This window comes from Cinclus cinclus, chromosome 7, assembly GCF_963662255.1.
Source record: "Cinclus cinclus chromosome 7, bCinCin1.1, whole genome shotgun sequence".
Taxonomy (NCBI): domain Eukaryota; kingdom Metazoa; phylum Chordata; class Aves; order Passeriformes; family Cinclidae; genus Cinclus; species Cinclus cinclus.
The window spans coordinates 20,455,382-20,480,303 of record NC_085052.1 but is presented as its reverse complement, the minus strand read 5'-3'; the positions used below and the strand labels follow the sequence as shown (position 1 = coordinate 20,480,303).

General features: G+C 38.4%; 1 protein-coding gene across 2 annotated transcripts in view; it reads right to left on the bottom strand.

Annotated features, from left to right (window-relative positions):
- Nucleotides 1–24,922, bottom strand: part of SEC24C (SEC24 homolog C, COPII coat complex component) — a 38,529-nt gene that overhangs the window by 10,396 nt on the left and 3,211 nt on the right. Inside the window, exons 2-13 of one of the 2 annotated variants that reach the window (XM_062496075.1) lie at nt 20,371–20,573; nt 17,363–17,449; nt 14,803–14,944; nt 13,745–13,923; nt 12,078–12,518; nt 10,606–10,736; nt 7,500–7,611; nt 6,563–6,690; nt 3,886–4,024; nt 1,865–1,980; nt 488–612; nt 19–210 (exon numbers count right to left, since the gene is read on the bottom strand). In XM_062496075.1, coding sequence (XP_062352059.1) covers nt 19–210; nt 488–612; nt 1,865–1,980; nt 3,886–4,024; nt 6,563–6,690; nt 7,500–7,611; nt 10,606–10,736; nt 12,078–12,518; nt 13,745–13,923; nt 14,803–14,944; nt 17,363–17,449; nt 20,371–20,545 — 1,967 coding nt within the window. In that variant the 5' untranslated portion in view covers nt 20,546–20,573. The remainder of the gene's footprint in view (nt 1–18; nt 211–487; nt 613–1,864; nt 1,981–3,885; nt 4,025–6,562; nt 6,691–7,499; nt 7,612–10,605; nt 10,737–12,077; nt 12,519–13,744; nt 13,924–14,802; nt 14,945–17,362; nt 17,450–20,370; nt 20,574–24,922) is intronic. The other variant, XM_062496076.1, reaches the window with a different exon arrangement.

The window sequence follows — 24,922 nt, the reverse complement described above, 5'->3', positions numbered from 1 at the left end:
TCGATATTATTACTTTACCTGGCAATAACTGTCCTGGACTCATTCACATTCACCAGAAAACCATCAAGGAGTGGCACAAACATATCTGCCACATCTGAGACCACCATCATTTGTGGCTGTGCCAGTGAGCTCTTCACGTTATAGAAGTGTAACACTTTGTTGTAGGTGACAAAGCCTACTCGAATAGCTGATTCCTCCATGTTTCCTTCCCTGTAAGAGACATACTAGCCTTCACATCCAAGAAGCTAGATAAACCATTACACACAACCAACACATTAAGGGAAAAATGTAAGGAAGTAAAATTTATTTTCACCTAGAAGGTTATTAAGAAAGTTGTTCTGCTTGGCCCTTTTCTGAAGAAAACCTTGATATTGAAAAATATTTTGAAAATTATTGAATAATTTTTAAATTTCTAGCATTTTTAAGAGAAAAAGAAACAGCATCCCCCATTTGCATTTATGACTACAGCAGTTCACAAGATACCTACCTGGGCAGATAATCTAGGAGTGACTTTAATTCTTCACATATTAGCCTCACTAAGCCACTTTTCACAGCATTGTAAGACACATCAATCATAAAAATGAAAGCAGGTGGACTAGGAAACTTGTTATTCTGTGGAAGAGAGGGGAAAAAATCACACTACTAACGCAGCTCACGTAACAGCATGCTAACACAGACAAATCAATGCTGGTCAAACCTTAGCTGCTCTCATGGACCTCTGCAAGCATGAGCAGCAGTTGTTTTTTCAGCTCACTCTCCTATCCTTTTCCAACTAACAGACATGTAAGCATATTGGTATTAAATGCCCTAGACTGACTTTACCATTGATCAGAGAAGAACAGTTATAACTAAATAATCCATTTACACGACTAAGTTAGATTGGAAAAGTAGACAGGGAAGATCTCTGCCAGTTCTCAAGACTTTGGAACCTGACCAGACTTGTCATAGGTGATTCCATCAATATAAAGTGAGAGATTTTCCCCTTCAAGCATTACAATTTTTCCTTCTTAAAAAACAGACTTTTTTTGGGAATGAAAAACTTGTTTTAGTCAATAGTTTTCTGAAGTCTATAGGTCATACTAGAACAAGCACTCAGAACAAAAGCAAAAGAGAAGAACTTTCAAAAAAGCTGTGAAGATTGCATTTGTTTGATTCAAAATTCTTCTTATGCTGTGAGAAAATAACTGGACTTTTTGTCTTAATTCAAAGTAAAGCAGAGGTATTAGAAGGCAGCCAGTATCAACTCAAAACATCTAGGCATCTATTTTCTCAGCATAATATTTCAGCAGAGATATTATAAGTTGCTTTAATAAATACCTTGCACATATTTTCCTTATTCCTTAGAAGTTAATTATTATTAAATCTTTAATTTAAAATCAAACCAGCTTTGAAATATACATTTCCACACTATTCTTGTGCTTTTAATCACTATGGCTGTATTTGAAATTAAGTTCAATAGGTAAGGTCTGCCTTAGGGAACCAGTGGCACATTGCATAGTGGCTATTGTACTTGCATTGAACCTCTTCTACAATTCCCTTTTCTGCCAAGAACTACTACACAAGAATCCCTTCAGCAGAATTCCTAAGGTAAGCACAGCTACAGCTGCTTATATAGCTCCAGAGAAAAAAATAGAGACATCTATTAAGTTATATTATGTCATGTGTTATCAGGACCTTCACTGGTTTTCTAAGTTAGTGAACAAGCATGTTATTTTACACTAAAAAGTGGGCTGGATTAATGCTGTCAATTATCTCTGCCACCTAGAAATCAGCCCTGGACAATTCACGTCTTTCTTACTTTCAAGAAAATAGTCTTTTTACTTAAAAGCAAAACAAATCCAGCAATAAAAACGTACTACTGTACCTTGCAATAGTCAACTGTTGCCAGAAACTCGTACGACCCCAATGATAACTCAGGTCGGTCATAGAAATCTACTCGCTTTCCAGTATGATCCAAATGTTGGAAGTAGTGAGGTGGCACTGGCAAAGGAAAAATCATTAAGCTCAGTGATATGCCCATAATAAACATTGTGACTAGAGAGCCAACGTGACAACAGCTGCTTCAAACAAAACTCCAGGGAAGTGAACTAGCACTCTGGGCTAGCACACAAGTACTAAAAATATTAAGGCAATTTAAGAATATCATTAAAGCAAAAAAATACAAACTTACTCCAGTTTGTCTCATGCACCAGACAGCATACAGTATAGCTACTGTTATACTTCTCTTGAATCTCCCTTCCATTTTCATTTTACATTTCATATCAGAAACATCACTACAAAACACTTTTAGGATTATTCTGAAGGATCTAGTCCAAAGGAAAAATATAATCATCTCATGTAAGCATTAACAAATTACTCAGAAGAGAGTTTGAGGCAAACTACAAGCTACAGCATTACTAACTCAAGTCAGGCTTAAAATATTGAGCTTCCTATTTTGCTATATAAGTTAGTTTCTCCTTCCCTTCCTATGCTGCACAAGAGTAAAGCCTCCAGGCACTCCCGTGTGCAGAGACTCCCATAATCTTTTTATCAGAATAGACAAAGTACTTCTTACAGTGGATTAAGGAGGAGGAACAGAAGTACAACCACACACCCAGCTTTTGTGCTGGTACAAGGTACAGAAAATAAAATGGGAAGTTAAGCTAATTTTTTGCATATAAAAGTCAGCTGCAGAAACAAAGTGTTTCCCCTTGTGCCCCAAGAACTACCATGACAGACACTCACTCCTGCAGAACTGCTCAGATGACAAAATTTATTCCAGCCATAGGTGTCTATATAGCTCTATATAGCTGTCTATACAGTTCCAGGGGAGATTAAAATGAGATTACCTAGAATGACATTATCCACCACTTTTAAACTATTATAAGCATTCCAAGTTTCTGAAGTTCAAAAGAAAACAAAGTGATATCATTGAGACTATATATAAGCATCTATCACTCTTGTCTCCAAGTACACATCCCATACAAGCTAATTGCCTGACGGCATTTGCAGATAATACAAAAATTGTTCTCAAATTTTAGGTGCAACTACATTGTGTTTCCACAGTATTGCTTTCATCAGCAGTCTCTCAGCATCCCTCCCTTTTCTGCCTCTGCTCACTTGTTACAGGTACAGCCCTTCATACAGCTGCTGAGTGAGCAGGACAGGGAGTGTACGCAGGCAGAAAACCACCAGACAAAACTGAGTTTTAAAGTTGGCCATTTCTAACCTCCATTTTGGTTAGTACGAACAGTTGTACAGCACAACTGGGGTATTAAGAACAATCCATTAAAAGCCATCAGTGCTACCAAACAGAAGACTGAAAACATCATCATAAGGTTTGTTGTACCTTACATTCCACTGTGCCTTCAAAACAAATCTACAAATGTCATGCTGTGAGCAGCTCATTGTAACTTCTGCTTAAAAGGAAGCATGTTTTGAACTAATTTGGAAGAGCAACTAATATTAACTGGCCTGTACTGAACACTCGTATTCAGCTGTAGCAGATTTAACCACAATCTCATCTGTGTTAGTGAGACAAAAAAAGGCTTTTTGAGAAAAAAAAATCCTAACACATGCTACTGACTAGATTTATATCTCAGTCTGTTCAAAAATGCCGTACTTTTGAAATACCCTAAGAAAATACAATAGTCTTTTAAACCACCAGGCATAAATACCTCATCTTAAAAATTTGCTACAATACTACAGTGCAGAAGCACCTTTTTGAATACAATTTCAGAACTGAACAATGAACATGCCTTCCAATAATTTTTACAAAACTAGACACATCCTAAATCACAGTATTCATTGTAAATTATCATAACATGACAAAGATTTATTTGTCTGCATCTTGTTCAAAGACCTTTCCAGTAGAGCCCAAAGAGGGATTTCCAGAAGAAACCTTACCCTCAGTGACACAGCTGCAGAAACAACACTGGAACCTCCTTCCACCTTCAATGAATTGCATAAAAGGGCACATGTAAGCTTTGCACCTATTACATCGCACAGGACCGGATTCTCCATGGTCTACCAAATAAGGAAGGGTCTGTGGAAGCAAGAGAAAAAAAGCACATGAAAAGAAAGCTCTCATGATGATGAGAAAGTTTTAAGCTCTGCATTGGGTGGTCATTTCTATCTCCCTGTACACAGCATAGGATTTAACATTTGGCAGCTGTGGGAAAGAGTGCAGGGGATATGGGAAGCCTGAACAAATATTTAGATGTTTTTCAATTCAAGCTCCAGCACAACAGTATTTTGAGGGCTAGAGTCATTAATGGGCTATCCCACGTAGCCAGTAGCCAGTAGCTTGCTTGAAGAACACAACCACATTCCACTACCAGACTTATCCCAAGTGAACACAGAAGACTCAAAATCACTCTTCACCTCTTATCTCTTCCCCTTGTAAAAAGCAAGGTTTTCGACAATAGCAAAGCCAGTCATTTCATTCCATATATTAAAGAATACAGAGTATCTGCCTTAAAAAATTCCATCTGCTAAGACTTATTTTTCAACTCCATCATGAAATACATCATAACCACAAACTCTTAGTGTCTCGATCCCACTATACAGCAAGTCCTCAAAACTCTTACATAGTGACACTATTTTTGAACTATTACTTATAATGTTCTTTTGCACCCAAACCAGAATAAGACGCTTGGCAACTTCTGCAGCTTCTCAGCAACAGAAGGAGCAGGAAGCACCTTAAAATGACTGAGAGAGAACTCATGCAAGTTATAAGCTGCATTCATAGTACAAAGCACCTTTTGAACTAAGAACTTAGCTCAAAAATTTAACTACTTGTTTTTAAAATTTCTGCCAGTAAAGGTGTCTGGTCTTAATTCTCTCCATTACTCTAAATCGATGGTCATGTTTAAGAGACAACATATTCCCTGAGCAGAAGATGAGCAAATGCTCCAGTCACTTTCCTCTTCATGCCACAGATGTGTTATGTCTTTCATTCAACCACACTAATCATTTAATGGCAGTACAATGCTTCTGCAGCTGGCATTTCTCATTTCCTACAGCTCAGGCTGATTTCTTCAGAGGAAAAAAAAAAAAGGTCAAGTTTTCTGATTGGCAGGCAATATTGGTATTGTACTTCAAGACAATTAACACAATTTTCTCTTCCTCAGCCTCTCCCTCTGTAACATGAAAACAAATTACAAGGGTGCTGAAAACAGGCAGCACTATATGTAACTTGTCATTAACCACTTACTCCCAGAAGACAGAGGTACTTCTTTCCAAAGCCTCAAGCTTGGTTTTCTGAGCAGTGCATAACATCAGGCAAAGGTCCTGGATTCGGAAATCAGGCTGGATTTTTATATATCCTAAATTTATCTGAATGCTTTGGTTTCATAAGACATTATTTCATTAAACATTTATCCTTTCATTACAAGTATGTAAAGCTTTAGCTCTAATTACAGTCTTGCTGCTTTAAACAGCTGAGTCTTGGAAGGGCCCTTCCAAGAGTTTGCCCTTGCCATTTGGAAAGAACTTCCAAACACTAGCTGACTGGTCTCCAAGGCAATTTTCCAATTCTAGACACTTTTCTTCTGGACACCACAAGAGTTTGTTCAAAGCATAAACACACCAGGAGACCAAACAACTATTACTTGTAAAGTTTCTCTAAAATTGTGCTACTCCACAAGCCTCCAAGTTTCTCAAGAAAGACCTTATTCTCCCCTGTTTAGTGCTCCTTTTAAACTTCAGCCACAGATCAGTTTTATCATACACCAGTTTTTAAAATTCAAACCATAGTTTAGGAACACTAATGAAATGCAACAGGAGAAAAATAACCTTAGAAGACCAGAGGAAATTGCTTTCCTCAGCAGATGCTACAGTTAGGTTTAACAGGCACAGGACACTGCAGACCTATGTATTCAAATTTAACAAGCCTGTTTGTCTTCATGTCACTGCTCCAGGCAGGCTAACACTACACAGTAGCCAGAGTATTTAGACTACTTAAGAAAAAGTCAAACTCTGTAAAAGTCTCTGAGCTTTCATGTCTCAGCAAACATGAGTGGGTAAAAGGCTCAACAGCCACGCATTACACCTAGAAAGAAATAAGTGCTGCAGAGAGAAAGGGCAGAAATACAAGTGCAGCTCAGCAGTGCTCAGTACTCAGTGTTGTGCTGTCATCCCACACAATGCTGTGCATGTACATGCATATTAGACAGCTAAACCAGTGCTGTTTCATACATTCTAACCCCATTTCACAACCTGGCATTCTAGAAAAGACTTAACAACTACGATTAGCAACCATTTAAATACTTTAGATGAAGAAAGAAAGTGAGATCAGCTTACACCTTTGTGACCATCCTCGTATTTTGGCAATTTAGTCACAGTGCTTGACAGCTACTGCAAAAAAGCTGAAATTATCATGGCAGTCAAAATATTAAACGCTTTGAACACAACATTCTTCTGCTTTACAGATATCTATCACACACCTGCTGGAGAATCAATGTTTACCTGGTCTTCATTACCTAAATATGCCTTCTAAACATATCTGTTAAATGCTGACACCTGAGAGCATTCTCCTGTCGAGTGTGCACACAGCACACGTAACTCTACACACGGCTCTCACCTCCTCCGGTGGCAGAGTAGCCAGAGGCTTTATGACAGCAGCCAGGGGAACTTGGGATTGTTTGGCCATGTCAGAGGTGCAGGGAATATTGTAAGATGTGCATCTGATGTAGCGGGGGCTTGCATTACCTGGGGAACAAATAAAAAAGCCCCACAAATTTCAGTACAAATTAAGTTTACCTTCAAGAACAGAAACAAGGATACCTTAAGTTGTGTCCTTAAGCCACAGACACTAAGAGCTTAGCTAAATATTGAGTTTTAATCTATGGAAAACTTCAATTCCAAATAAAATACCTCTTCATGATTAACTACATATAATAAAAGACCTTAAAACAAATGAACTTGACTCCATGTCAATCTAAACCTATAAAAAGGCATTTCTTTTTAATATATTCATAGACTAAAATGTAATGTAGACAGAAAACTCTACTCAAACATTTCTACTTTTGCATTGTAATTTTGGCTGAAGATTGAAATACTCGATTGAATAGAATCAGATTCTGAAGTTTTTTCTGAAACTTTAAAACTCAAAAAAATGTCAGCAATTAAAAGATGAAATATCTTTTCTCTATGGAACCCTCAAACCAATTTACATCCCTCTTAATTTTATAAAACACAGTTGCCAGTCCAATTTTAATGATGTTGCTAGTAGATTTGAGTTCTTAAATATTTTTTATAAAGCTCTATAGAAGACACTTAATTTTCTGCTTTCTGATATCTCTGCTAATGCTGGTCCTAGGTATCTGCCTTGGAAAACATTTTTTACCTGCAAATTAGTTACTAGCTACCAAACAATCAAGAGAATCTAAATCGAGTTCAGGACCTGAAACTAAGTTTCTGTTGGTAAAGCATGTATTTCCATTAAGGACACAGTTTTGTCACTGACTCTTTGGGATTTTTGTTTTGTTTGTTTGTTTAGGAAAAGAAAAACAGTTTACCTTGATCCTTGACCAAGAAATTTGTAGTAACAAGAGGTGGGACTTGCCCTCTCACTCCAGTGACAAATGGTTCTGACCCACGGTTATTTCTGTCATCTTCAATCACTTGAATCTGTGATGGAAAATACCATGTTATTATGGAGGCTTGGTTTCAAAGTACTGTAAAATAAACAATCTCTAAGGCAGTGAAAAGGGGACCTGAGGCAAACTTTACTATCTCTAAAAATAGGAAAAGCAAGTAAATTTTGTCAAGCAGTCACCTCTCAGTTGGATTTCAAATAGTATTTAATGTGACTAACAATAAGTTACAAGCTGCGAATAGTTATTTTTTCCCCAAGTATTCTTAGTAGCAGCATATTCTGTGTTTTAAAGTCTGATCTGAACTCATAAAAAACAAACTCAGATGAAGAAAAGAATTTTTGGCAGTACTCCCCTGTACAGTTCCAGTCAAATAAGAATTAGAAGTTTCTGTAAGCCTCAAGCTGAAGTCCTATAGGTAATCCGTTTTTTTTTTCTTTCTGTTATAGTCCCACTGCTTTCATAGTATGCCTTTATTTCTAACCACTGTAATTCTGGCCTAAAGACAGATGACTTGCAAGCTCAGGTGGAAGTCTTCATTGCTTTGTGGTGCTCAAGGATATGTGATTTGAATTCTGGGAATGTGGAAAGTGAAATTTCAACAGATTTGTCAATGAATCAAACTTCAAAGACTGTAAAAATCTTAAATTTCTTGGTATTTCAAATTCTTCACAAGTCCAAATTTGCTTAAGATAATGAAAATGTATTAAATAGTTCTACTTAACTAAAATATTCACTGACCTTTGTAGCTGTGCACAGTTTAAACTACACTTCCATAGTGGTGACTGAATGAAATAATTAAAGCTAGCAATCATTCTTCTACTCTTATTTTGACACCAAGCACATCTGCCTTTGCCCAGAGCAAATTCTGAAATGCAGAAGTTCGTATGGCAGGACTTCCACCCTCTCACTACAGATTGCAAGCTGCCAGCAAAGAGCCTCCCATAGCTTCAGTGACTACTCTAGAATAAATCTAGTACCATTTCAAAAGTCTACAGGCTGACTGACATTGGTGATCTCACCACTGGTACCCATTAAATGATAAACTCTGACTACATGAAAAAGAAGTGACCCAGGGTAACAAAACCCCAAAAGTTTTTTTTTGTCTTCCAATCCAAAAGGTAGCTGCTTTTTTTCTTTCTTTAGATAGGATTCTCCAACATAAACATTAAATTTTAAAATTCAAAATTTAATGGTTATGCACGAGCACAGATAATGACAGAATGTTTGTAGCTCCCCATGCCTTATACTAGAAGATTTGTATCAGGAATTAACATTTTAAAAACTCCAGTTCATCTGCAATTTTAGAACTCCAGAGCACTAGCCCAGTACTGGTATATCAACAAGAACAGTAATCAAATTCTGATCAAAAAATGGTAGAAAACATGGCTACAACAGCTCATGCTGTGTGCATGCTGACATGAGACACACGTTGTATGGGCAATGATACTACTGGCTTACACTGGAAATGCCAGCTGGAATCTGCTGAAGGCGATATCCTAAACACCAGACAAAGTGAAGGGGAGACATTCTTCATGATCTGTTTCTGAAACACTGCTTTCTATTGCCTCACCATTCATCACAGTAGATTTCAACAACCTCATGTGGTGTAATGTTACTCATTTTGATAAGGCAAGCAGAAGACAGCAAGGAAAGGGTAAAAGATTAATGATGGAGGGTTAGTAAGGTGAAGTTCAGGTTTCAGGCATGCACAGATGGTCACCAATACACAGACTACAATTGACATATATATATACAGCACTTACTGGACTAGGAATTGCATCAGGGTCTATTCTGTGCCTGGGTTTCTGCTGGGGTGGCAGCTCATTAAGTTGCTTTTTTTTTTTAAATAAGAAATAAGAGTGCCAAAAAAAAAAAAAAAAGAGAATAATAAACCAAAAAGTAACAGTGTTACTTCTCTCTACCCAAACCTGTAGCACTGGAATTTAGATACATTTAGATACTGGTTCATGCAATAGGACACATCAGCTTCTTCAGCATACACTGATCCCAAAACCAGTCCTGCCAGAATATTGGGCTTGGCTCTGAATGCCTTGCTAATGGAGGCAGTGGCTCATCTACTCATTTTGGTTAGAAACTGAAGATGTATGCTTTAAGAACATGCTGACACGAAGGTAACTGACACAAGCCATTTGAGATTTCATTTAGTGGAAAAGAAGAGGGGCAGAAAGCACTTGAAGATTTATATTCTGTGAAAAAAAACAATAGTAAGCTTTACATAAACCTGGAATCTAAAGAGGTAATCTTTTTAAAATAGAAGTTCCATCCAAATAACATCAGTTCTGATCTAGAACTCAAGACTACATTATTTTCATAGTTTTGAAGCACAGAAACAGCATCAAGAGCAGTGGAAGGAACAGCACAGTAGACTAGTGGCAATAATACCACCAGGCTTAATATTACTTATCGTTGCTAACCATTACATCTAACTGCTTATTCTGTCTCAGAACTTCCACTCTGAAAGAAAAGCCCAGTTTGAGAAGCTGGGAAAAAACGCCGTTTGAGAAGTCCATATTTGACTGATGCAGCATCATGACTTCGTGACCCAAAAAAACACAAACCAGTTTTTTGACAGATTATAGGAAAAGCACTAGTCACCTCCTACTAACCATACTTTAAACATAGATCACACAGTTCACAGACTGTCACCTCAAAACCTGAAATTAGTTCACCTTGGAAAGTCATTATGCAAGAATCCAGAAATGGAGAAACAAGTTTAATCAAAGCCTTCAAGGATTCTCAAAAGATAACACAGCACAGAAAAAGACCTGAGGAATTATAGCAGTGACTTCCATATGCAGTGTCTTTTTTTAGTCACCAAGAAAAATACTGCCTCTGGGCTTACTCATCAGAAAAGACTGAAGGTGGATAGAAGAGAGAAACATAAGCAGGAAAACAGACTGATGTTCCTTGGAATGAGAAACCTGTTTTCAGCTTTGGTCTTCGTCAGGTGCTTTCTGCAAAGACACCATGGAAGAGTTACACTGGTAAGAACAAGTAAGCTTACAGGGCTAGGAATGGAATCTGGATCCAAGCGTTTTGGTGGAGGTGGTGGTCCAGGGGGACTTCCATAATTTGGTGCTCCTGGATAGGCTCCTCCATAGTTTGGCTGGGGACCCCTCATCTGTCCAAAGGAACCTTAACAAGTAAAATCCATAAAAATCAAACAATGGCTTAATACTAGGCATTTCTTCATTTGGCACTTTTCACATTTCCTGCCAGTATAAAAAAACCAGAACAAAACAAAACAAAAACATAAAAAAACCCACCCTCAAGAAAAATAAAATCATGTGCTTTTCAAATAATTGCAATTAAACATCTTTATCACAGTGCTTCATCTTAGACTGGTATATCTCTACCAACAATCCAATAAACTGATACACACAGTCCTCAAAACCAGACTTAAGGGAACAGAGGTTTTCAGTCTGAACTCTATTAGCTCTACCTCAGACCAAACCAGCATACTACTGTAAATAGTTTTAGAGTTTGTAATTGTTGATTACAATACATATTAAGACCACACACTATGAACATTTATTTGCAGAACTGTCTAATGGAAAATGCACACAGAACAGCCACATAAGCTAGTGGACGATCCCTAATTCTTCAAATTAAAGATATGCAAGGACTTCCCTTGGGCACTTTTGACTTGTTTGAAATTATAGCAATAGGCTAATGTGTGATTTTTGTCTTTTGTTTTGTAACTACCTGAAGCTATTTTATATTATTTTAGACAATTCCAGTAACTTACAGAGTAACAGCGTGATTTAACCCATTAGTATTTTTACAGTTCATAGGAATTTGAACAGGTATTTTTAAGCCATTTACCTGTCCAGCTGTGCAAAGCTGCATGGGGGGTGGGATTCTCAGTCCTAACATTTGCACACGATTACTTTATCACAGCTATCTGTAAGTGTTATCGATTAAAAACCAGCCAAAACTGCTTTCAATTCAGATAGTTTAACTTGCCTTACTTTTAAGTACATTTAAGACATGCAAGCTTCTACAAGGGAGAAAAATATGGTTATGCATGTTAAAGGAGAAAACATAGCAACTCTTTTTTCAGTGTTTCACAACTCCTTCCATACACAGGCACAGTGGCCACAAATTTAAAAAATATAAATAAGACTGTTCAGTATTTCCGATGCCTGTTTTTGAACAGGTGAGGTTGCAGACATCAAATTACAGTCCATAATAAAATTTTGATCATAAATTTTGGTAGTATTATGGCACTAATTGCTGAACACTTTTTTGGCCAAGCAGGCTTGAATTCCTTTAGTTACATTTATATGATTAAAACCTGTATTATAAAGTATCTCAGAATGATACACGATATCATGCCAGACAGGAGCACAGGGAAACAAGAGGAAAGTTTTAATGTGCAGCCAGGAGTCCACAAGTGACAATGTGAAATCTAGTTCTCACTTTGCAGCATACAGAGAATAAGTAACTTAAAATTCCTCTACTAGGAATACTCACCATTCTGCTGCATTGGGTATCCTGGCTGAGGAGGATGAGTGGGAGGAGGTGGTCCATGGAGACCACTCATGGGAGGCCCAGGGTGCAGCCCCGCCATAGCTGATGGAGGTGGTGGTGAGGATACATGATTAGGCTGGGATGATGGTGGTCCAGCAACTGTCTGCCCAGGCAGTGGTGGGCCTGGCATGGCAGGTGGCCTTGGAGCGCCTGTGGTAGGAGGGTAAGAGGAAGGTCCAACCCCTGCAGAAGGAGGAGGTGGGGTAAAACCGGGAACTTGAGTAGGCGGGCGCTGAGTTGATATTGCCTGAGCAGGGAGCGGAGGCTGTGCCAAAGGGAGACCCTGAGACACACTGGTAAGAGGGGGTCCTTGGCTCGCACTGTAAGGTGTGTAGAGACCAGATCCTGTCGCACTAACGCTTCCTGAGACGGGAGGAACCGATGCTGGGGGACCCGGTAAGAAAAAAAAAGACATAACATCATTTTCTTCTATCCTCAAGATAATTAAGATGCAAGAAAAACCCATTTGCTCCACATCACCTGAGTAAATCTACCCCTTTCTCATCTTCAGATGAACTTACCAATACGAGCAGAGACAGATCCTAAGTGACCATTCTCCTAGATTGATCAGAGAGCTGAAATTCCTTCAGGGGATCTGAAACTTGATAGTTCTTTCATTGCTTTCTCTCTCAAAAGTCTGAGCTGCTTATTTTACATAATCAGAATATATTTCAGGTTTCAGGGCCAGAAAAAAGGGTGAAGCCAGGAATATACAAAACATAAAGCACCACAAGTCTATCCATAGATTTCTTGAACTAAGTTTCTGTCTTAAACTCCCTACTCAGCTGGAGCCTGTAGATCAGGAATGGTTTTGAGCTCTGTGGTTTTAACAGCATGAAACTAGCACCATTTGCATGTAGCGCTGTACTATTTCTGAGAATAATTTTGGACAAACACACTGCCAAAAGGCCAAGGAAATCTGTATCCCCTACCTACTCCTAATTTTCCTATAAAATCTGTCTTACAAGATGCTTGTTAAAAAGTTCTTTAGCAAAACAATTTTTAAATAGTTTAGACTCTTGCAGACCAACTTACAAATAATAAAGACAAAACTCTAGTCTTCAATTTAAAAAGCCCCCTAATCTACAGCAGTGTGACTGTAGAACTAATACCGTACCATAAATTCAGCTTCTACTATTTAAATAAATGTCTTCCTGACTTCCAGCAGAACTCTACACACAATCATTCAGAGTATTTTCAGCTCTTTGTGATTTACATTTACGGGGCCCTTTTTCCTTTTTTTTTTTTTTTTTTTTTTGACTGGACTGCTGCACAAGAGTGGCAAGACATGTAGACTCATGTCTACAGGTGAATTAGGGATAGACAGTCCTGTGTTTCACAAGATTCAATAGTTGAAGACCAATGTTGTTACTCTCCTTTGTTATTCATGTCCAGCAGTGCAAGCACCGTCCCCTACAACAGCCTCAGTTGTGTTTTCCCCAATTATGAATCTATTAGTTAAGAAAACTCCTGTTTACCATGGCAGATGTCAACACCCAGAGAATTCCCATAACCATATGGTAATAAATCACTGACAAGGAAAAATCTTTTATGAAATTACTAGCAAAAATTAAAATCGACAGCATACTTCTGTAGCCAGGAAACCTTACCATAACCCAGTCCAGCTGGGGGAGGAGCAGAGGCTGCAGTACTGCCAATTGTCATCCCTGCCATGTGATTCCTGAGCTGCTGCACGCTGGCTGGGGGAGGCCCATATTGCTGGAAGGTAGATATCTGGCTGACAGGCGTGGGTGCTGAGCCTGGCAGAAACGGTTGAGAAGCAGGTGGCCTGAGAGGGAAGATGACAAACTGAATTCCTTGTTATAAAAGAAGTTACAATTCTCTGTGCCTTTTAAAATTCTTCTAGCACATAAACACTATCTGGGTCTCAGATATTTACATGAAACATTGTAGCTCAGTTTTGGGAAAATAATTACATATTCTGTATGTACCTGAATACCTTTCATCAAACAAACAAAAAAAAACCAACACCAACAAAAAAACTACTAGCTCTTAAAATACAAATTCTGTATTTTTGTTAATTTCATTCCACTTATCACAATAAATCAGAAATGCTGCATAGAGTCTCTAGGGTGAGCAACAGCAAGGCCTGCACAGCTACGTAAGAATGTTCTGCCACTCAAAACATTTGAACTCCCCAAAACTATTGCCACTTTCACCACAGAGGTAATGGCAGTATCTTTCTGGAAAAGATATTGTAGAGCCTTAGATGACAGTAACTCAGGGATCCATAAGGGACAGAAGAGGGCCCAGAATCAATACTAAGAAATTATTCAGTAAAGACTGTCACATGCTCCAGAGATGGTTTCACACTGATGAGGAACAAATGCTAGAGTTGTGTGGGTGCAACTGAATCTTTTTAGGGGAAAATGAACACCACAAACAATGTCTTAGGAGAAGAGGTCTTCATCAGTCACTGACATCTGCTCACATCCTTTCACAGGTTTTTCATCTCCAGATATACTCACTGTCTAACAAATACCCCTGTGGCAAAATGTTGCTCCAAAACAATAACAAAGCAATGAAAAAAGCCAATATCCACCACAAAACCCCAAAGTACTTAGTTTGATTTAGATCTAAAAAGTCTAGACCTAGCACAAGTCTACCAAGGCAGGATTTTGTTACAATTCCCTCTTCTCATACGCACCTCTGCACTGGGGCTGCTGAGGCTGGAATTCCATTCTGCACATCTCCATGTTCAAATTGACTGTATGCCAAGGGGCCAGAAGGATGAGATGCTCCAGAGGCTGGAGGAGGAGCTCCAGATGTTGGTGGGGCTCTTAAAGAACCTACAACCAATAAAGAAAAAAATATTAAAGTATCACAACTCACAGAAACAAGGGCTTGAACCAACTACCACGAAACATTCAAGTGCAGGATTGCTATAACAATACTCAATGAGCAACAAATAATTAATGCACAGATATTTTTAGCCAGTGTTACTAGTTACCATCTCCACACAGATCAAGCAGAAAACATGTGCTGTGGAAGGTCTTCAGAAGATAACTTCATCTTTTATGAAGAAAAAAAATTATCATGTCAGTAAGGTACTGAATCCTTTCCCCTCCAAGTCCAATTATTTTTATCTAAACCAAGAGTATTCAGTGGAATTTAATGTTCATTAAAGGTCAGTTTTCCCTATCTCAAAGGTAAACAGGCTATGCAAGCAGATTCCATTTTCAAAAACTACATAACTTACTGCATTTATATGTAACATAATGGGGGCCACCACAGACTGTTCTTTCCAGCCTCTCAAGCTTGGAGGCTAACAAAAATACTTTTTCATCTTTTAGACTGAGTTGGTTCAGTCACAGCCCAAATATATTTGCCTCAGAAACCAGTCTTTCCACAGACCACAAAATGTTGGATACAATACCAGCAAACCAACTGCAGTTTTTACTTCCAAAAAAAAGAAAAAGAGACTATAAACTTGTCTTTTAATAATACTGTATTAACAGTGCTGGTAATTAGAACAACTGTATGACCATGCCTGTTAACCACAAGGGAACCTATTTCACATAGGGTACCATTAAGTACAGATGACTAAAACTGCCCCATGAGACCAGACCCACACATACACAGTTGTGTCTCTCTGACAGTGACTGGCATGGCAAGTTTCAAAGGGATTCTGAAACCTTCTTGTGAGCAGTCATTACAAAGTAGGAAATAAGGGGAGCCATTTCGCACTTCTACAGTATAATTTATAGCCTAAAGCATGAGGTTTCAACTCATATATTTTATCTTATCTGCTACATCCAATTCTTAGCAAACCTAAAGTGAAGGAAGGAATTAACTACACCTTGCATGAACAACTCGTAATTTTTTGGGTTTCCTTCCTTATTACTAAACTTCCTCCTGTTCTTCACTTTGACACAGGATTTAATTATTCCTAGAGACATTTATTATTTTTATATGCTTTCATCGCATTAATCTTGTCTTTTCTAAACTACTGTTACAGCACCTTCATCTTACTGTTCCTCTGACTAAGCATTTCCTGATCTCTAACTATTTGTATGTTATTGCTTTTTAATTTCCTTTGTGATACCTCGCATCTGTTTTCCAAAGTCTTTCTTTTGATAGTACATGCAAACTGTTTGGCCTTCTAATCTTTTGTCTTTGAAGGCATATTTAATACAATTTCTGGAGGGACCCTACACACTTTTTTATATACATTAAATTCCTCTCCCCCCAAATTTAACAGGCATACCATTTGACAAATACGTGCTTACTTCAGAAAAAGCTTTGTAAGTATTTCTTTTCCTAGTTCTCATCTCAAATGTACTTCTATCACCCCTACTACAAACCACTCAGTCACTGAAAAAGAAATCACTAGAACAGGTATAGTTATCTACTGTTAATTAGTCTAAAATTCATTATTCTTGACAAATCCTCAACATCTTGGTGATGTTCTTACTCATTACAGACCTCAAAATGGAGGAAGCTTACAGCCAAATGGGAAATGCCTATGATTTTCCTCAAAGCCTTGAGCCTATATGGTTGTATTCTGACACCCTCATCTCCTAAACAAATCAACACCTCCAGAAATAGCTCTTCCAAAATACCACTAGTTCGAAAAAAAGGGAAAGTACAATATAGTTTACTGCAGCATTTCTAATTATTACATTTTGACTGCTAGTTGTGAAAAGACATTTCCTTCAAGTCACAGCTTTTGGAAAAATAATTATTCCTAACATATACTTGGATTCTAAGTATAGCCAAGGAAGTTCAAAATATTTTATTCCCCCTTAAACAAAAGGACAAGCTACACAAATCTCCTGACTTTCAGTAACAGTCTACTGGTGGTTTGTGGAAATTTTTCACTTCTTTGCAATGCTATCATTTCAAACCTCACCTTCCCTCTAAAGGGTGAGAGAGAGTTCTTTTAAACTAAGGATTGTACCTTACAGAATCTGAATAGGCCAATTCAGGTTTTAAAATCAGACTTCAGAAAGCGTTAGTCACAAGTCAGGTTTTATCTATGAATCTGCATGCATAAGGGATTTCTGCTAGGGTTATTTCTTCATATGCTATTTATGCTTCTGGAATGCTGCCTACAAATAGATTGGGAAATGTCCCACCCATCTCTGCCTGAACAATCAGGCACCTAACCTTTGAGAGAAGCATCCATATTAAATGGGAACTTGGCACAGAAGAAGTGACACAGCACAAAAGCACAAAAACACTCCCACAGAAAGGACACCATTTACCTATGAAATTAGGTGCAAGAGAAGAAGTGTCAGAGTTGAGAGATACAGGAGAGCCCTTCGAAGGAAACCCCAAGGAAGGGAAGTAACCTGGAAAGACAGAATACACCAGTAAATCAAGCCTGAGAGAAAGCAGAGAGACAGCCTTTCCAATGCTGAAAGCCTGCAGCCCAGAAAATATCTCAAACACAACATTCGTGTCATCTACCACCTTTTTCCTTAAACTATACTCCCTCTCTTCTACCATGCACAACATACTACAAATGTAGTCTTTATACTAATACAAATGTTAACATTTTCATAAAGCAAGCCTATGTAAAACAACATACAGCCTAATTGGTACTGGTATTCAGGTAATTGTGCTTGCACCTGCAATTGCATGTCCTCATCTGAAGGAAACCAATAGACTGACGAAAGGACTGGGGCAAAATTGTCCTGGCTCTTTCAGTATTCCCATAGCAAGAAGCAGCTATTTTCAGCTAGCACCACAACACTCCACTTCTGGTCCTCAGAAAGACTATCGTCACTGCCATGATTCCATTTAGAGTCAGGGTTTGTCAAATAAATCAGATGTGAAACACTCCCTGACTAAAGATGGCACCAGCTCCCAACATTTCTCTACTCAGTCCCCAAAGCAATTTTACTGTTATTTTAAAAATAAATCCCTAAGACAGCTACTTTGAAATTACAGAACAGCACTGGCAGTTTTCCCTTTACCCCTCAGTGTTTTCTAAATTCCTGCCTCTGAAATTAATTATTTCTCCCTTATATTATGCAGGTACAATAGGCCTTGCCACAAAGACTTGCAGTAAACATGTGTTGGAGGTAGTGGCAGAAAGGATAACTGTCACTATTTTTACTATCACCTGTGTGCTGTCTCTGAAAACGTGTTGTTCGTTTGATTCCCTCTTCCACAGGGATTTCATACTCAGCAGCCACTGACAGGTCAACCTCTGGCTGTGGAATTTTACATTTCTTTCTTCTAAAGATAGCAATTCTAAACAGTGGACCAAAAATGAACAGTCTGACAATTCAGACTTCCTTAATACAGTCTGCTAAATCCAGGAATGATGGTCTCAAAAAAAAAATAAAAAGAGGGGAAAAAATCCCCACAAACTGTGGATGGCCTTTGCCTAATAAATAACAAGAAAGTACATGTGACACTACTTGAGTAGAGTAATACAGTTATGTTGTTCAAATAAGACTACCTTGTTGCCCTCAGTGTCACACCACCTTTCAATCATCACTCGCACAAAATCTGCATTTTTAATCTGTACAAGCTTACCTGAATGTTATCAAGGTATCTAGGTATGTCCTTACTGACATACCCAAAACTAAAAAAGGCAAAATGTTGTCCCAAAATTAAAAAAGGCAAACCAGAAATACTCTTGAAGAAAAAAGTTAATTCCCTTAAAAAGTAAAGCTTTTCAGGCTTGTGAAGTCTGAAAATTCTTGAAGCATCTGATAGAAGACGCTCATCAGTTTCTCTTCACAAACACCCTAATCAGTCTTCACATCGCTAACAGCTAAAACCTCTTTTCTATAAATAGCTGCACTGATGCAACTTTTCCAAATCTGTGGTAATTTTTGTTCTTCTTGAATCCCCTTCTCTCCCTCACTAAACAAGTCCAATTTCTCCCCATTCCTTCCAGACAGAAAAACATTATTTAGTGGCTGGCTACAGTGAGCAGTCAAACAGAGCACTCAATGGCTGAGTTCTGCCTCTGTTCTCCCAGGAAGCACAGTTTCTTTTCTCCATTCAGAAATTATTTTCATTACTTTCACAGGAATTCAAACCCCTTGTGAAGTTAATTCAAAACTCTCAGATTAAAAGTGCTGTTAGAAGAGATTTATTGAGAGCATGGGAGGAAGAGGATTATGGAAAGAAAAGGAAGATGGAGCACTTGAATAACCTATTCTTTACCACATCACACTCAACCCTTTTACTACACTACTCCACTAAGTCTAGACAAAAATCCAACAGTGCAATTATCCAGCACCCAATTTCAGTCCCCCACTTCTGTTACTTTCAAGACAACTAGAGGCACTCCGATTATTCTATCCTTTTCATCGAGTCTGAGTTAAAATTCGAGAAGTTGCAAAAGACTGAAGATGTACTTGCAGGGGGGAATAGTACAGAGATGATTAGCATGACCAGGATCGTCCTAATTACCTTAAAACACTCATCTGAAACAAAACCAAATATTTTTAGGTTCACGTTGTGCTATTTCAGCAAAATTGAATTAATCCCCATAATCTGATACTTGCATTCAAAGCAATAGTATTTTCTCCTCTACATTTCAAATGTTAAAGCCACTGTTGATTTCCCAAAGCAATTAACATACTTGAAAAGCCAAGACTCACAAAGCTTTTAATAAAGTCAGCATTTCTTTTGAAAACAGGAAAACAAAAATTGAATTACTTTTATTTTTTTAACATACAAAAAAAAACAAAGGAGATGATCCAGAATCAGTGAAATGCTGGACTACGTCAGCTTGCCACACATCCACAAACTTTTTATTGAATTTGAAGACATTAGCAAAGATATCTCCAAAAGCACTTTCTATCTAGAGCTATCTTAATCTTTCAGGATGGAGTGTAGATCTTTCTATATAATAATGTAAGGCAGTCTCAATTATAAATCTGTTACAGTCCCTAACTGCTGCCTCTCAACATAACCTCTCAACATCAGGAAGACTCCTCTAGTGACATGCTGCAGTAAAATAGGGACATGGACACAGAGAAAAAAGCAGGCTGTTCCTCAACACATTAATTTTATGACCTACCAAAAAAAGAGTAAGCCCTACTAAACTGGACAAGAGACAGCACAATAAGCTCAGAATATGGGACAACATGATTTTTAGCATCACGCAAATTATATAAAGAAAAAAAAGGTAATCACTCCCACAAACAAAACCAAAGACTTACAACATTGCATAACTACACAGCAAAAATTCCACACACGCCCCAATTCACAGGTTCTCAGTCACGAAGCATTGGGTGAGCAGTACCTTGTGGAGGGACTGGCTGTTGATATCCTGGCATCGGCCCATTATAAGCTCCATACTGCGCCTGAGGAGCCCCTGGCAGTGACTGTCCTCCGTAGGCAGGCTGCTGGTATCCCTGATAGCCAGGCTGAGGCTGCCCGTAAGGAGGCCCCGTGTGAGCTTGCTGGTTTACACTCATTGTGTTCACATCCCCAAACTAACCTCACCTGCAAAAAGTGGGGAAAAATTACTTTTATTAGATATAAAACCAAGCTGATCAGCTTCCCTACTGTTTTCAAGTAAGTGAGAGATCCTAAGGTACTTGGAAGAGAAAACATTAATGGTAACTTACTCTTTCACAGCAATTTTTTCAAGTGAGATAAATGCTTTACATTTATCATTTAAAACAGTATTTTCAGAAACTATGTTTTCTAATCAACTTAGTCTGTGTTTCATCCTGGTAAGACCTGTGATCATCACCTTAGATAGAAATACCATCATTTGCCACTCCATAACAGATTATTATCAAGCTTCTTGAGAAACCTTTCAAACTACTTCCACCTCACAGAATCAGACCCACAGAAAACAGATTTCATTATAGAAATGAGCAATTCCTCAACATAACACTTCAATAACGCTGAACAAGTTCAGCTGTCACCTCTGTGTTAGTTTACTCCATCATGTTTCCTTGTTACAAGCAGCATGCTTCACCATCCACAAAGGCAGCTGCGTGAAGTGTTTGATAGAATCTAGAACAGGACTAGCACAGGGGGCTATAGCCTTTTTTTTTTTTTCAGCAAGAGATGATTTAAAGCCCTTGCTAAGTACATACATTTCAGAAAACAAAGACATTCCTAAAGCAAAATTTTCACCTAGGAAAGGTGTTCAAAATGGTATTGTGGAAAATAATTACAGGCAAAGATGGCATTAAAGGAGTTACACCAAAGTATAAGACCTGAAACGGAGTGTCAGAGACAGGAGAGACATTTCTTAGCAAACTTTTGCAAGAAATCTTGCTCAACAGACAGATTCCCAACTCCCCTAACTAACTGTATAAAGAGACTCACTAGTTTTATAACAAAAAAGCAGAACTGTTATTTTTAGACCCCAAACCAAGCAGGCAATTCTAGCAACAGCAAGCAAGCAGATAACCCACAGTGCCTTTCATTTGTGGAGAATCAAGGAGAAGACTTCAGGGGCAGGAGATTCCCTCATGGAGTGTTTCTTCTAAGAATATTCTGCATCCCCTGCACTTCTTTGGATTCTCCATGTCACTGTTATCCTCTTCAGCTAAGACTACCTACACTAACACTAAAGAAACATGTTTAGGGCAATCAAATTTTTTACCAAAAAACGTCAGTTTATATTAAAAAGCTAAGTAAATGTAAAATAAATAACTAATGCTACCCTCATATTTTTCTCCAAACTCTACTGTGAACTTGTGTGCTAGAGGTACAAACTAATTCTTAGCACAGAGTAGACAGAGGTGCAACAGCCACCAGAAGCAAAGCCTGACCAGGAATCTGTAGTTTAATTCAATCAGGTATCAAAGCCCCAGGCTTGTTTGCCTACACTCTGATTAGCACATGCCAAACAACACTAAGGTTGGTTTTTCACATCACCAAAAATGCGATGCCAAAGAATTATTTCAGGAACTGACACCACAGTTGTATAGCAAAGCTACTGGAAGAACTACAGCTCTGTAAGAATCACCCACATTAAGAAATTCTTTCATACATACAATAAAGGGAAGATATATATCACATTTAGGAGATTTAATTACTTACAAAAGAGAGCTAGCACAAAATATAAAAGCTACATTTAACCTCCTATAGCTAGTAAACATGACAAATGTCAATTCTAAGATTACTAATACTTACTCTGAAACTAGACTTTAAACATTTATGAAAGGAAATATATGAAGTTTTACATTTTTATTCTCCAAGCTGTACAAAGGCAAAGATTGGGCTTTTGTTTAGAAAAAGATCTCCTCTTAAATATTTAAAGGTAATTTGCTCTTGAAAGTTAACATGTCATTTGCAACAGCTTACAAGAGCATGACAGAATTTTTAACCATCTCACCGTGGTTTTAAACATGATTACTCTCTTGCTGTCACATTTATAACATATAATCTCTAAAAATTCTGGTTTCCCACACTACCTTTGACTCAGTTCTGCAAAACAGTCTAACCTGAGCAGCCATGTGGCCAGGAAGTCTGGACTTTGGGACCTGCTCCCTTCCAAAGTTCCCTGAAAGGTTAACCTCTTCCTGCCCAGACAGGCAATCAGTGTCACCACACTGCAATCACAGACATACTCTCAGCCACCTCCTGTTCTGTATAAACAGTAAAGCAAAGGTGGGAGTACAGGGAAGGAAGAACACATCAAGAGAACTCCTCTACCTGCACATCTTGGAACATCTGGGCAGGGTCTTCTGACAAGGAAGCAGGGCTGTGGTCTCTTCTTCCTGCCCCTTCTTATTGGATTGCACATGAGGAACCTGGCTTCTAGTCCCTGCTCCTACAAGCAGGTCTCTCCTCCAGGTAGAGCTGCAGAGTAGTATTCCACAGGACAGCTCCTAAGCTATAACCACTAAGACACTTTTCACAAGTTAGACCTGCAGAAATCCCTGAACAGACCTCATGCTTGGACTAGGAACTACTACAGGGCAGTTGAATCTTTCATACTTTTTCTCCTGTTTTTCTAATGCACAGTGGGACAAGAACTCAAGCATGTCCCTTGTAAACCACTTCTGACTTACTGCTGTGAGTGTATACTCAGTAAGTGATCTTACCTGAGAATCTTTTACTATTCTCTTTTCAGCCTTCTCTCCCATGTGAATATCAGTATTTCCTGCCTGAGGAGGTGATATCTGTCAGCTGGCTGCTCCATCCACAATATCAAAACAGAGAGGTAAACTGATTTAATGCACATCTTACAGAGAAAAAGAGTTTTGAGATAATCTTCTACACTTTTGGGGAAAAAGCAGCCACATCTTGTTTGATGGTTCCAACTCAATGTCCCAGCTGAAAGGCAGACACACCTCAGACCTTTAGCTAGCCCATGTGCCAGCCAGCACAGGTTCATCTCCACCACAGCACACGCTGATGCTTGCTCTACAGCGGAAGAGGGTCAAGGAGGGAGACTTAAGAACAAGTCCAGTGCTGAAGCTGCAGACAAGGCTGCTTCATTATTTTTGTGCCCAACTTGCTCTGAACGTAAGGCTTGTGGCACACCTGCTCATCACTGATGTGAAATACCGTAAGGACCAAGAGTATTTGCCTCTGAGTAGGTGGAAGTTGTCACTGAGTGAGTCCTTTTTCCCTCTTCCCCAGTACAAGTTACTTGTATCAAACATTCATTTTGTTTCCGCTCAAAAAACATCTCAGTGTAAATTAGAACCTGGTCACTTGAAGAGATATGGAGAAAGGGAGAATTCTGTGCTGTCTTATGACATAAAGAGTGGCTGGGGTATGGGGAATGACAGAAATAACACATGTACCAGACAGGGAGAAATGGAGAAAACAGGCCATTTCACTGGATAAAAATGCTGAGCATATTCCTTTGCATGTAGTAACACACTACCAAAACTAAGCCAAACATAATATTTACACATGGTGTTGAACATCATATTACTACTCAGTAGTTACAATACACAAAGCTCAGATAGGCAGGACTGATGCTAGAGTTAAAAACTCCTATGACAAATGGTCATTACCATAAACAACAATTTTCTTGCAAAGCAGGAAGCAGTCATTCTATACCATTTTCTGTTCCTCTGTATAAAGGCAGCTGACCATGAAGTTTTGGTCAACACAGTTACAAAGCCACGATTACTTACACCAGCAGGCTATTGTACAAGACAGACAGTGAAGATCAGTAATAAACTGATGGGAGGAAAATACATAGGAAACATGTAGGGGGTGCAGAATATCTGAATTTTTACAATAGCTTCAAGATTACTTAGTATCCAAACAAATCAGACCACAGTGAAGCTTTTATGACATTAAAACTTTAAAAAACCCTAGTGACTCATATGAGCTCATTTCAATGAGCAAATATCCCAAATCACTGAAAACTTCATATTCATCTTTTTTTATAGTCTGCATTCACTGTTAACTCCCTTTTGAAACTTCAAAACTTTATCTCATCAGTTCTTGCTCACTTTCTAAAAGAAAGGCATACAGCAAAATTACTGTCCTTCAGTAAAGTGCTAGTGCCTTTTTTACTGGCCCCAGAGAAAGAAAAACCCCCTTGTTTCAACTTCTGAGGAAGTTGAGGGGTTTAAAAAAAGACCCCAAACCTTCAGTAACAAAAAAATCCCACACACAACCCAAGACAACGACATGGCCACCTCTGTTATCCTGAAACTGAAGGAAATATACCTATTTAATTTAACACAAAATTTTAAAAAATATTTCCAAAAGATGGGATAGAAAGAGAGCACCAGTAATTCAGAGGACTGTCTACAGTACTTCTAATGTTTCTGTTCTGCAACTTTCTGGAAGCAGCAAGGTTTTGCTATTCTTAAAAAGACCTAGACTCTGGAGCTAACAACACTCTTCAGAAAGGGAAA